Genomic DNA, 13,747 nt, shown 5'->3' with positions numbered 1-13,747 from the left:
TCCAGAAGTTTTGTGAAAACCCCCTAAGGGTGCTCTGAACAGAGAAATGTGCCAATTTCTGCCCCACAGGATGAGGGCATAACATTAGATGCACTTTGGCTAAAAAGGCTCAGCAGTGCTAACAACTGCATCTTAGAACAGCTTCCTAAATCGGGTAAAAATGACATGTGGCCCTACAGAGTCTCAAACTCACAGAACACACTTAAGACATCGGACTGTGAAAAGTACGTTCACATACATCGCATACCGCTGTCATAGCCACCTGGTGAAGTGAGTACCACAGCCCTGACCTCACAGATGAGCCGGTGAAGGTTCAGCTGTGTGCCTGTGATCCACGGCTGGAGGGAGGCCAGCGCTCAGCCCAGGCCTTCTGACTCCAGGTCTGCCAGACCAGCTCCATGCTGTGAACCCCACATTTCTGCATTATTTTTGGGCCCAAAGAACTTTTTACATGTTTTCTTTTAACTGGGGTTAAATACGCCTTTTAAAAAATGCTGAAATGATTTTTTTCCCCACCCGACGCCACCTCCTTGACCCAGGGACACTGTTTTGTTTTGCCAGATGTTTGCTCCTTGGGCCAGGAGGATTCTTTCCCGGGGTCAAAGCCTGGACCACAGCACCCCGGGGGAGGCCAGCCCTCCCAGTTTGCTGGCAACGGGCTGCTCCAGCTTTCTCGAGCCAGGTCATCAATGCCCGTGTTTGTTTTCAAAGGAAGGGTGTGTCAGGGACAGTAAGCGAGTGGAAATACCTTCATCCACAGGAACTGTGGGAATGGGGAAAAAAATAAACAAGGAAAACGTTCCAGGGCAACCGAGGTAAAACATGGACAAAGGAGAGTGGTGACAAGGGAAGCTCATGTGCCAAGGGTGAACAGGAAGAGGAAACACTTGAGCCACCAGGCACCCCGTCCCTGCAGTGAGGAGCTGGACCGAGAACTGCCACTTTCCACTGCCACTACTTGTCTTGACTTTCTCTATGACAGCAGTGCCCGTTCTGTTGAGTAATCAGAGCATCTGAGGCAGCTGCTTACTGAAGAGGTTAAGACCAGAAAACTGAAGTTCGAGAAACGGACACGATGGAACAGAGGAGCCAAAGCCTTGTTTTCTGTGGGCTGCTCAGCCACCCCATCCAGCCTCCTCTCCTGAGTTCGGGGCAATCTCAGCAATGCCTAAGCCACCCCAGGCTGATGGATCAGGACCAAAGGCTCCCCAGAGGTGGGTCTGGAGTTATCATTTCTTACTCGAGCACTCACTGGTAACCCCAAACATCAGAGTGATAAAAATTAAGGCAATTCTCGAAGTTTTTGTACTCTGCCCTTGTACTTTCTAAAGTTGACAGATAATGAAGTTAAAGAATACTCAACTTTGGTCATCCAGAATGCCCAAGTCTTGTCCCAGGAAACTCTTTGGGGGTTTAGTCTAATTGCAACCCACAAATTCCTTCTAGGACATTCTTGACAAATGGTTTCCTAAAACTTGTCTGAAAGAGGTCTAGGAACAGCGAGCTCACTACCTCCTGAAGTAGCTCGACCCACTTTTGGCCAGATGACAGAAAGTTCATCGTTAGATGAAGGCAAACGCCTTCTGTCGCTCACGTGTGGCTTCCCTGGCTGCCACCTCCCTTCCTTTACCAGACCCTCAAAGAGCAGACAACTCTCAGCTCCTCCTCAGCCTTCTCTCTCCCATTTCCTTAACTTCCCCCACATGACGTGGTTTTAAGTTTCCTTGTCTTTAAGATTTCTCTCCTCTGAGTGCGCTCCAGTTTAAATGCAGAATTCAACATTCCAAAATAGGCCGACGGCATGTGTGACCAGCCTGGAAGTGAGCACAGGTGGTACTGGTCACTGTACCTAACGCTACTGAACACAGACGTGCCAGACACTGTTAGGCTAAGTATTCATTTACATTTTACTTGGTGAATCCTCATGAAATAAACGAGGCAGATTTTATGATGCCTATTTTCCAGATGAGAAACGCTGAGGTGAAGGGACTTCCCCGAGGACAGCTGGAATTCAAACCCAGGTCTCTGACTCCATCTTTCACTTGCCTCCATCACCGGGGCAGGGGTGTCTCTCACTCTGGATGCCCTACCGCCTTGACGAGCTCAAGATCCCCTAAGGCTAACAGCTTGACAGACACGTGTAGAGGAGTGAAAGCAGTGAACAGTTATTTAATATTACCAGCCCGCGAGCTTTAATTTGAAGAACGAGGGTTCTGAAAGTTGATCTGTGGACGCTTGGGGGTCTGCAAGGTCAAAATTATTTTCATAATACTCAGATTTGCCTTCTTCACTGTGTTGACATCTAGAGGAACGATGGTGGGTCAATTGTTGGCCCTTTAGAATCGATCAAGGCAGCGGCACCACATTTTAACAGGAGTCATACGCTCAGTTAAAAAAAAAACAAAACAGACAATTTCACTTACGAATGTCCTTGATCCCAGAGTACAACTTGTTTTTAGCATTTTATATGATGAAGGAGAGGTATGCAGAAACCTGGTTACCTCAAGGGAAAGCACATATGGGCCTGTTTGAGTTCTGAGCTCAATTAGCTGCTTTCTTCATGGAACACCATTTTGACTAGAAAGAATGACTGACAAACTATGGTTATTTTGACTTAGGTATCTGGTAGACATTTTTTCAAAAACAAAACCTGTCACTTCAAGGAAAATTCTGATAGTATTGATTGGCAATGATAAAATTAGAATCTGGGAAAATGTGTACTCCCCACTGAAAGCATGACGGCTCCCCAATACTTAATGGCTTATCTGAGGAGATCAATAATGTCACTGACAAACATGATTTTTTTTTGATGTTAAAGAATAAAATGTGTCAACATTGAGGAGGTGTACATAACTCAGTGAACCAACATTTTCCAAATCACTAGTGTCTGATGACGTAGTATCATGTATGGGTAAAAGTCATTCAAAGTGCAAGAGAGACCATGGATTTTAATGAAGCAGAGCATATAAGTTCATCGATAAGTTTGCACATTCCATATTGCAATTAACTAAGCTTTAGTAGACTACCACTTGTTGAGTTCTGATGAAGTATCAGAGAAGAATATCCGCAAGCACCTGAAGGGCTATTAAAATACTTCTCTTTCCAGCGACCCATCTTTGTGAAGACAGTTTCTTCCAACGCTTCAACCAAAACAACATATTCCAACAGACTGAATGCAGCAGTTGAGAACCTGGCTGTCTATTAAGCTAGATGTTAGACGTTAAGGAAACTTGTAAAATGCCAAAACGATGCCTCTCTTTCTACTAACTTTTTTTAGTTTCGGAAATAGTGATTTTTCATAAAAATGTTATTTATGTTAAAATGTAATAGGTTAGTTTAAAATAAAGATTTAAAAATTTTCTCAATTTAACTTCTAAGAAAATAAATACCAACAGATAAAGCCAAAATCAAGAGCTGTTTGGGATCCTAATTTTTAATTGTGTAAAGGAACCAAAATGTTCTGAGAACTGCTGTAGAAAAAATTAAAACAAAACTTAAAGAGCCAAAGTAAGGAGTGCCACCTAGTGGAAAAGACAGTTATGACATCAATCCATTTGCTAACAAAATGACACCTCCTATGAGGTATCCTATTGTTAGAAACTTCATATACTTAAGGCAGAAATATTCAAAACTAGGGTTTAGAATACAAAGATACTGTAAAATGAAACTTATGTGTGCCAGAAAAGTTCTGGAATAGAGAGAGAGTTGAGAGCGGTTTGAGGTGAAGTATGCTATAGGGGAGACAGTCTGATGCTAGTTTAGGAGGGAGAGGAAGTCAGGGCCAGGGCTAAGGAAAGGGGTGCCCAGGGACTCAGGCTGGGGATTGGTCCTAGAGCGTGGAGACGCCATGAGACCTCATGGTCCTTCTCCCCCGGTGGGCCTCTGCTAGGCCAACTAAGGACAAGAGGACGCCCCTCCAAAAGAACTACATTCACCGAGTTACTCTGAGGGCTGAATTTTGTGTTCTGATTTTTGAGGGCTCCCCAACGGGATCAGAGATTGTTCCAAAAAACTTTCATTACACAATCAGACTTGAAATTCGAATGACTGAATGAAACACAGTAAAGCATATCAGTCAAGAGCAAGTAAAATGACACATCTTTCTAACCTTCTTGTGGGACTGAGAAAGGAAAAGCTGAGCACAAAAGACACAACGACAAGCTCCCCAACTCTGTCTGAATCACTGTCTTTCAGAAGGGGCGAGTTACGTGCACACATCCTGCTCCTCAGCCAGCTTCCCCAGGAAGTTTCAGCTTCTGGCAAAGGCTGGTAACTCTACACATAAAGGCTCCAGGTCCCACAAATCCTCCTTTCCTTCCACCACTGAAGGCCCAACACTGGTGTCTCCTCAGGCTTACTTTATGCACAGGGGCTCCGAGGCCCCTACACCCACATAATAAGCCAGAAGATGAATACTAATATTCCAAGTTCAAACAGAGCTGTGACCATCCCTGATCCAGGCCACAGGTCCACCTGCTGCTGGTAACACCTGGATGAGTCCTTGGGTTCCTCACCAGACACAGAAAAGAGCCTGCATTTGCAGTTCCTAGGATACATTTTTTTCTCTCCTATGTGCTGGTGCCAAAACTTTCTTGGTTAAATATTTTCTTCTCTGTATCGTCCACAGCCTTTCATGGGTGTATTTCAGTGGTTTCAAACAGATCTATCCATCACAGGAACAGTTCACCTTTGGAACATCTCGTGTTGTATTTTCAAATGCACTACTATTTTAGGTTCTAACTGGGTGTAATTTTCCTAAATTCCACCAGGTCGCCTTGAAGGCCTCACCTGGTTTTAAATCAGTTTTTAATCACAAAACGTGGTTCCTATTCCTCAGGCCTAGAATGATGGAATTAGTCTTTCTATTTGCGGGGAGAGGGAAGTCTGTTACTAAAGACTGTTTCCTCAAAAGACACACCTGTACGAATGCCCAGTTCACAGTACAGCAAGCTAGCCAGACAGGAGGCGGTGTCTTAACCATCACCGTGACTGGGTCAGGGAGTGTGACAGGAAACGCTGCTTATTACTCTTGGCTGCTAGTAGGAGGGAACTATAAGAATTGGCTATGTTGTTTCAGAAAAGATCATTCTGCATGGTTTATCCAATAAGAATTGGCTATGTTGTTTCAGAAAAGACCATTCTGCATGGTTTATCCAAGAGTGGGAAGTATAAGAACTGGCTATGTTGTTTTAAAAAAGACCACTCTTCACCGTTTATTCAATTCTGAAAACACAGGATTAGGCTCGGTATCCCCAGCAGCTGGCAGAGGCCTCACTGTCTCACCCTCTCTGGCCCTTCCTTGTATTTAGATGACTGAGAATCCAGAATACACAAGGCAGCCCTTATGGCCTCTCGATTCTAAAAACATTCCCATATCTAACCCACCTGTAGGGGCAGTGACCCCACAAAGCCCACCTGGATATAGAGCCCAGGTGGGTTGCTGTACTCAGCCACGCCTCTCGCCTCTCTAGTCTGGAGATCTGGCACTATCTGCAGGGCTGGCAATCCAAGCTACCTCAAGACTTACGCATTTCAGAGTGGTCTCCAGCTTTCTTTATAAAACTGGTTTCATCCCAGAAAATTTACACACAGTTGCACAGTGTTAATGGGACAGATCTTGACCGGACAGATGAACTGAACCATAATGTTAAAATGCCTCGTTTGCATCCAGCCACCCACCAGAGCCAACACCAAATACCTTTGGGTCATCAGCCTCAGGTTTTTCAGTCTCTGAATCGTCATCTTCCTACAAGACAAAGAATTTAGAGGATTAAGCTTGAAGGAGTGGGCCCAAGTGTCCGCCCACGCATAACTAGGGGTCGGAGGAAATTTACCCAGCCTGGGTCACCCTGCCAAAGACCCCTCCCCTGCCACATGACCCAGAACTGGAGAAAGAGAAGGGGGAAGGAGATGTTCTGAGGGGAAAAAAGAACATTGGCAGCTCAAAGTCATTACTTCAGCAGTGCCACAGTCTGTGTTAATGAAAACACCTAAGATTAAAAATCGTATACATAAAAATGGAGAATGGCCACAGTATGCTTCAGAAAAGATCGAGACCAGGCCCCACAGTACAAAACAGGCATACTGTCTCCAATGAAATATCAATTATTTAAAACCAGGAACATGACCTTTTTTTCCTTCTTTGCTTCTCATATACACAAACACATCTGACTGACATCGTTCACCGTCAGAGGGCTGTGACCCCCACGCAACTACACCCCAGCACTTCAAGACCCAGTAGCATCTGCACCAGTATGAAGAGCAGGAAAATAGGTGTCAAATGACCAGGGCAAGTGACCCGGGAAAGGCATGACTAAAGGGCAATGCCTAGGCTTTCCTGGGTCCCAGCTGAGTGGGCCCTGCCTCCATCCAAGTTCTCAGACAACTGCCATTGAGCCAATCTATCAAGCCTTGTTTCTTATCCAAATGGCCTGCCTGACACAAAGCACCACGTGGGCAAGGCACTCTCCAAAGCGTGCACTGGCATCACGAGAGCTAGCGCACCATTCCACTAAATGCCAATGAAGTTCAAAGATCAGCTCCCTTAGTAGGTAGCTATATCCACGTCTGTCCCACTACCCAGAACACCCCAATGCACAGGAGCCTTTAACTAACGCCCAGGAAAAAATTAAGTTTCATTTAAAACTGCTTTTCTTAGTCGAGCTACACTTTTTAACTCCAAGATTAAACAGCACTCCAAATGTTAATATAAACACCACCTGAGAGACTTGAACAAACTATACCAAAGGCTTTGAGCTTTAACTGTCCTGTAAGGTGTCAGTGAGCCAAATGTTTTAAATGCAATCTCCAGAATCTCCTTAAAATGAACCCATTCATGCCAAATATCAGAGATGTAGCTCGGCCAAAAACAATCACATTCTAAAATTGGGATTGGAGAGGATTTTACTAAAATATGAAATAAAGCTTAAATATAAAAATTCTAAGCAAAGCAAATGTGGAATAACACTTCGAAAACACACATCATGCATATTTATTAAAGAAAATAGTTATGAATGTTAAGCCAGTATGTATGCACTTCAGAAAATTCAGGAAAAGAAAATGTGCTAAGTTTTTCTAACCAATTTCAGTCAATTCTGAATTATTAGTATAATGGTGGGGCTAAGGGCATAAAAATATCTTTTAAAAGAGCAAAAAATGCAAAGCATGGTTTTGTTGAATTTGGAAAGCACTTTAATGGTAATATTTAAATATCGATGCCTAACCAAGTTTTCAGACAGATAATAAAGTACGATTAAAGTGTTTCAATTAAAGCTGCTGCTAAATATCCAGATTCAACTTTGTATGTCTTTGTGCTAAGCATGAATCCTTGTTTTTCTCCAAACTTTTAGATTTTGGCTCATGATGCTCAGGGGATAGTGTATTATTTAAATTTTTTGTGGTTAAGACACAAATTCTGTTTTCTTTGTTAGCCAACACATATTAAACTTCAGGTACGATTTGTGACCAAGGGCACTGTGATAGAAAGTGCCAAGTAAAATATTGAGAAAGAAGAATTAAATCACACACACACAATAATAATTTTCCTATCTAATCTTTTAAATAAACTGAAAAATGTGAATGAGCCCCAACCAAGATTAAAAATAATACAGATTTGATTGCAGATACATACGATATACCAATTAGGATGAATAAATTCCTACAAAAGGAATAAATTATCTAAATAGGGAAAACCAACATAAAGCACCCACTGATAGCTGGGTTAAATAAAACAGTCTATCATCTTTCTCTTAAAATTTCAATTCAAAGGTTAATACAAAATGTTCTAGGTGAAAACGAATCTGATTTTCAAACAGAACTGCTGATATCCAACCCAGTTTCCTTAACCGACACCAAAGTGTCATGTTGAAGTGGGGAAGGAATGAAATAGGCATGAAATGGAACGATGTTGGGACAGTTCAGAAAGTTTCTGCCAAATAAAATGTTGCTTTGAGCAGCTCTGGATTTGGGAACAAATTTACTTACCGACTGTTTGCTGTTCTCATCCTCCTCTCCTTCATAACCATCTTCATCACCCCCGAGGCGAGAAATATCTTCCTCTCCATAGTCTTCAGATACCAATCCGCCTTTCTCTTCTTAAATAGAAGGAAAAAAATAAAACTGAATGAATGAGAAAAAATGTAAAAAAAACTTTCAGTGATTTGGGTGGCCAGAATTATATCCGAAGATAGAAAAGGGACCTAACTCGAAGTGACCTTAGGCCCTGGATTCGGCACCTTTCTTCATGTCTATAGTTTATCACTGGCACCAGTGAACCCATTTTCTCACATGTCACCCTCATTTTTGTGAGTGCTCCCCTAGGAACAGGACCTTGAACAAGGGGCACTCCAAGGGGTTCCCAATTACACCTACTTGAGAAACAATCTTTTGTACGTTTAAAACAAAACAAACAACAACGAAATCCCCCGAACAATACAAATTACTGGGTAACCACCAAAGAACCTCCTGACTGGCTGAGACCACAAAAAAATGAGTAGCTAACCTAGTCCAACTCTGCCTCCTTTTCCGGATGAGGAAACCAAGACCCAGATATATTTGGTAACTTACTTCCTCTCTATGCCCCCAAACAAATCTGTTCCCTCTTCCTAACATGGTGATTCTCGACCTGAGTAGGGCAACAAAATCACTGAGGGGTTTTAACAACTCACAAAGGAACGGCATCAACGAAGAGCCTCGGAGAGCTCATGCATGCCCAGGTCCCACCCCAGATCTACAGAATTAGACTCTCGCTGTGGAGACCAGATATATTTTTTTAAGCTCCAAGATGCGTCTAGGGCATGTTAGTAAGTTAAAAGTTATAAATGTAGTAAGATACAACCTTTATCACGCTCCACGTACGTTTTACTCATCGCTCTCTTTCATCGAACAAGCCCGGAGAGCATAGGTAGCGGTTCAGAAGCCTCTGATCCTCTCCACCCTTCGTTCATCCCTCTGCCCAACGAGACGCTGGGCACGGAGACTTTGAGTAAGTTTCCGCATAATAATCGAATCGACGAAAAGAGATGGTCCATTCTTACCACAGAGCGTCTAATGCTCGGACTCGCCCGGGACCCCAAGCTCTCTTCGGGGCTCTGGGGCCGAATACTTGGGGAACAATGACCATCTCTTTCCCTCCCGCCCTGCAAGAGGAGCAGCATTCCGAGGAGACACCTGCTTCTCCCCTTCCAGCTCCCTTCTCGGGCCTCACCAGCCGCGCTGCCTGCCGTTTCGACTCCGGCCTCGCCGTCAGACTCGGGTTCTGAATCTTCCGCGTAAACCGCCAGAGAGGACAGAACATTCTTCTTCCCCGCCATCTTATTCCTACTGCCCGGGCGTTGCTCACTCGGATGACTCTAAAAGACGGACTTCCGAGCGGAAAGCCGACTTCAGATCCCAGCAGACCTCGCGCTCGTTCCAGGCCGGGAACCAATCAGAACGGCCGTTTCTGGGCCTGTCCCCGCCCCTCGTGCTAGCCTTGGCGCAACGTCATCACTGCGCGACGGATACGAAGCTGTGTGGGTTTTTCCTGACAGGGCATGCCCAGCGTTTTGGCTTCTCAGAGTTGGTGGCGGCTTACCGGGGTCTTCGAGTAGTTCCCGAGCCAGCAGTCGTCAACTGCCCACCAAGAGTCCTTCGCTCCTGGGCGGCCCACAGCCGGCTCTGATATCTTGGGGGTGAAGAGAGAGAAACTTTGGTTGAGGGAGAAAAGAGCGGATTTGGGGCTCAGAGGAGAAGGGAAGAGCTCTTCTCTGGGAGCTGGAAGGAGTTGGGGTACTGGGCGGGGGGAAGAATGATTGTCATGGCTATGCTTATAGAAGGAGCAGAAAGTGGATCTTAAAAAACCAATTCCACCTTCTCCAAACTGTTCCGAAGACATTTGTGTTTCTTTTCGTGATCTGATTTTTCGCTCTGTGCTATATACCGTGGCCTGGGATAGTACAGTGTTTGTATTTTCACCGACATAAAAGTGGAGATGTTAATTACCTAGGAATGTATTGCTTGAGGCCGTTCACTTGGAACTATATTACTTAAAATTCACCTGGAGCTATATTACTTGAAAATAATATTATTGCTTAAGTGTAATAAAGCAAATTATACTCATAGAGAAAAAATAAGCAATTATTTAAAAAGTGGAATAGAGGGTTCTTGTCGTAGCCATATGCTCATAACCTTTGCCTTAACCTTTGGCCACCTTCTGTCGCTAAGATGAGCACCCACCATTCCTTTCCTTTTGACCATGAGCATCGTGTCCAGAGCACGTTGAAGAAGGTCTTCGGGTTTGACTCTTTTAAGACACCTTTACAGGAGAGTGCAACCATGGCTGTAGTGAAAGGTAACATTGCCAAACCACCTGTGTTTACATTTTTTGCAGACTCTACCATAGCAGTGCTGTAGAACACCCTTCTTCTGACTCTTCCTACTTCCCTACCCTTGGTCCGTAATTGGTTTGGGAAATCTTGTAGGCTCATCACCCGAAACTTGCAGTTTTATTGACAGAACCACCCAGCGGTTCTCTTTCTTACATTTCATAGCCAGAGCTCAGATTGTCTTTGAAAACAATTCATAGATTCCCATTCTTGTTCTTTTGTGTGGGGGTGGCAGTCATAGACTAACCCAGTCACTGACCTAGGTAATCCCTTTGTTAAAGATTGAGTAGCCTGGGTCCCAAATAGGGAAGGAAGGATTAATAATAATATAAATCTGAGATACATTGACAAACAGAGGTTGCCAAGAAGGGAGCAGCAGTGTAATATTAATTACATTGTAACATTCATAAACAAAAGATCTCTAAGTGATGTCGCTTCCATGTCTACACAGATGTTCCCATTTGTCTAGAAGTATTCGGCTTTCACGGCTGTTTAGTCCGATTATCCACATCCCAACAGACTCAGCCTTCTAAACCTTATAGTTGTTTTTGCATTTCTGGAAATGGTCTGTGCACATTTCCAAATCTCCCTGGATCCCTTTTCGTAGAAAGGCTGGAAGGGGAATTAAGATTATATTGAGACACCCCTCCCCCTGACCCCCCACCGTCCGCCATGTGCCAGACACTCTGCTAGGGGCTTTTCCTACATTGTCATTTAATTTTCAACAGCCTTGATGAAGGAAAGAGGTAAAAGGCAGGAAGCATTGAGATGTTGTCTTGTATTTTTGCAGGCGACAAGGATGTCTTCGTGTGCATGCCCACAGGGGCAGGAAAATCCCTCTGCTATCAGCTTCCTGCTCTGTTGACCAAAGGCATCACTGTCGTAGTCTCTCCTCTCATTGCTTTGATTCAGGTGAGGCTTAGGGGGATGAAGATGGTGGCCCACAAGGTTGAGGGAAAGGTGGTTTATAGCAGGAAATTTCACTTCTGCTTTCTTTGGTCTTTTGCCTCTTATTTTCGTTGATTCACTTATTTTCCTCTCTATATTGGGTTTCTGAATTGCCCAAACCTGGGCTTTCCCACTAGTACATAGCACTCTATGGGTTATGCATGAGTTTTTTTGTATTTTGAAGGCCTGGGGTTTTTTACCTTCCTTTGTTACTTTTTGTCCAGAGGATTATGGAACTGTATCTGTATACACATGCACACTTACTCCCATAGGTACACATATGCCCTCTTGACGGGGTAGAAGATGCAGATGCATAGAGAGCTAAATCGATTTGGGGAATCTCTGCTGTCCTGATTTCTTCTGGCAAAAGTGCAGCTATGACACAAGGAAAATGAGATGAGAGACTGATTGGGGTAGTGTTAACATCTGCTCTGCACTTCTGACTATATTTAAGGGCTGCAGATGGGCTGATAGAGTCAAAAATGAGGAAGCTTAGCCACATAGTTAAGAGCTGTCAGCCATGAAGAAAGAAAGAGAGAAGCAGGAAAGAACAATGGCAGTGCTCAGTGAGTGTTCACTAGATCTTAGGCTTTGTGCTAAGTGTTCTATGTGCATTAATTTTACCTTTGAGATGTAAATTTTAATTCTTATGACACTTCTATTAGGTAGTTACTATTTTTATAGTAGAGAGAGAGAAAGAGAATGAGAAAATTGAAAGGTTAAGGTTAAGAACCGGCCGAAGAGCATGTAGCAATTAGGTGAGCCGGGATTAATCCAGATCTGTCTGGCTCTCAAGCCTTCCTCTCAACCACTTCACCTTCAGTACTTCTTATGTGCAAAGAGAAGACACACTGGAGGGTGGGAGGATGCTTTATGACTAGGCAGTACCCCAGCAGTCACAATGACTGTCTGAGATCCTGAGGGCCACTTATCATCCCATCTGTGGCCTTTCTTCCTCTGCCCTCAGGACCAAGTGGACCACTTGCTGGCCTTGAAGGTCCAAGTGAGTTCCCTGAACTCGAAGCTCTCGGCCCAGGAGAAGAAGGAGCTGCTCTCTGACTTGGAGCAAGAAAAGCCCTGGACCAAACTCCTGTATATCACCCCGGAGATGGCAGCTGCAGCCTCCTTCCAGCCCACCCTGAACTCCCTTGTGTCCCGCCGCTTGCTCTCCTACCTGGTTGTGGATGAAGCTCATTGTGTTTCCCAGTGGGGGCACGACTTCCGTCCTGACTACTTGCGTCTGGGTGCCCTGCGTTCCCGCCTGGCACATGCTCCTTGTGTGGCTCTGACTGCCACCGCCACCCCGCAGGTCCAGGAGGATGTGTTTGCTGCTCTGCACCTCAAGCAACCAGTTGCTGCCTTCAAGACTCCCTGTTTCCGGGCCAACCTCTTCTACGATGTACAGTTCAAAGAACTGCTCTTTGATCCCTACGGGAACCTGCGGGACTTCTGCATTAAGGCTCTTGGACAGAAGGCTGATAAACGGGTGAGGGCACTGAGGTTGGGGGCCAAGGTGCATCTGGAGCACTGGGGTACTCTCTGTAGCACAGAGATGGATATTGGTTTTCTAAGACCTTTGCTTTTCATAGCTTTAGGCAAAACTGGCCATAGCTTCTTAAAGCACAGAGAGTCATCCCTTTGGCTTCCTGGCATTGTTCCCCTCATTGGGGTTCCCTTGTCCTGGAATCCTTCTGTGGAAGTCAAGCAGCCGGCCCCTCTGACAGTGGCCTTTGCAGACCTATCCAAGGTTTGAGGGGAGGAAGCAGAAGAGTTAGGTTGGATTTTGAGCTGCTTTGGTCCTGCTTTGTTAGAAAGTGGCAGAGCCCTGCTGGGCGGACTGCCTCAGAAGAGACTGCGAGGCTGATGAAGAGTGTGCGGAGCTGCTTTTAAAGCAGGCCGCAGTATGACAGGCTGACTGTTTTGTGTTTCTCAGTACTTATTTCCTTCCTGTTGTTCCCTTCTTCCCATTCAGTTGTCTGGCTGCGGCATTGTCTACTGCAGGACCAGAGAGGCTTGTGAACAGCTGGCGATAGAGCTCAGTTACAGGGGAGTGAATGCCAAGGCTTACCATGCAGGTAAGGGCTGCCCAGGCCTCGTGGTGCTCTTCACTCTCAGAGGCCTCTTAGTCTCTTGTTTCTGTGGATCCTGGATAGCCAGGTTGTCTGTCATCTCTTATAGATGCCCAGAGAGAGCTAACATGATTCACTTAAATCCACAGAAAGGAGTCTAGACATGAATGAGGTCTAAACTGAGAATTGTAACTCTGGAATTCTTTTTATCACTCTGTGCCCACACTAGCAGCAAGGGATGGGTTTTTATAAGCCCAGGCTTTGGAGGCCGGTGGATTTGGGTTTGAACCTTGGCTCTAACATTCATTGAGTGCTCTTTGCCACACTTATGTTTATTAGCTCAGGCTCAGGGAGGTAAGTGCTCGG

At 44.9% G+C, this 13,747-nt stretch overlaps 2 protein-coding genes and 1 long non-coding RNA gene across 6 annotated transcripts in view; 1 reads left to right on the top strand and 2 right to left on the bottom strand.

Annotated features, from left to right (window-relative positions):
- SAP30BP (SAP30 binding protein) overlaps window positions 1-9,558 on the bottom strand; it is a 35,173-nt gene extending 25,615 nt beyond the window's left edge. Inside the window, exons 1-3 of one of the 4 annotated variants that reach the window (XM_011361949.2) lie at window positions 9,206-9,558; window positions 7,984-8,093; window positions 5,699-5,746 (exon numbers count right to left, since the gene is read on the bottom strand). In XM_011361949.2, the coding sequence (XP_011360251.1) occupies window positions 5,699-5,746; window positions 7,984-8,093; window positions 9,206-9,311 (264 nt within the window). In that variant the 5' untranslated portion in view covers window positions 9,312-9,558. Of the gene's footprint in view, window positions 1-5,698; window positions 5,747-7,983; window positions 8,094-9,168 lie in introns of all 4 variants that reach the window. The other 3 variants (XM_011361948.2, XM_023531697.1, XM_023531696.1) reach the window with 3 other exon arrangements.
- Window positions 2,929-5,690, bottom strand: LOC111741053. Its single transcript, XR_002780838.1, has 2 exons — window positions 4,556-5,690; window positions 2,929-3,206 (listed from the first exon to the last, which is right to left on the bottom strand). It is a non-coding gene; the product is annotated as an uncharacterized LOC111741053 (long non-coding RNA).
- RECQL5 (RecQ like helicase 5) overlaps window positions 9,500-13,747 on the top strand; it is a 34,337-nt gene continuing 30,089 nt past the window's right edge. The window contains exons 1-5 of the mRNA XM_011361952.2: window positions 9,500-9,660; window positions 10,190-10,330; window positions 11,155-11,276; window positions 12,280-12,798; window positions 13,285-13,387. Coding sequence (XP_011360254.1) covers window positions 10,204-10,330; window positions 11,155-11,276; window positions 12,280-12,798; window positions 13,285-13,387 — 871 coding nt within the window. The 5' untranslated portion in view covers window positions 9,500-9,660; window positions 10,190-10,203. The remainder of the gene's footprint in view (window positions 9,661-10,189; window positions 10,331-11,154; window positions 11,277-12,279; window positions 12,799-13,284; window positions 13,388-13,747) is intronic.

The sequence above is a fragment of the Pteropus vampyrus genome, unplaced genomic scaffold, assembly GCF_000151845.1.
Source record: "Pteropus vampyrus isolate Shadow unplaced genomic scaffold, Pvam_2.0 Scaffold72, whole genome shotgun sequence".
Classification (NCBI taxonomy): Eukaryota; Metazoa; Chordata; class Mammalia; order Chiroptera; family Pteropodidae; genus Pteropus; species Pteropus vampyrus.
This window is presented reverse-complemented; position numbering and strand designations above follow the sequence as displayed.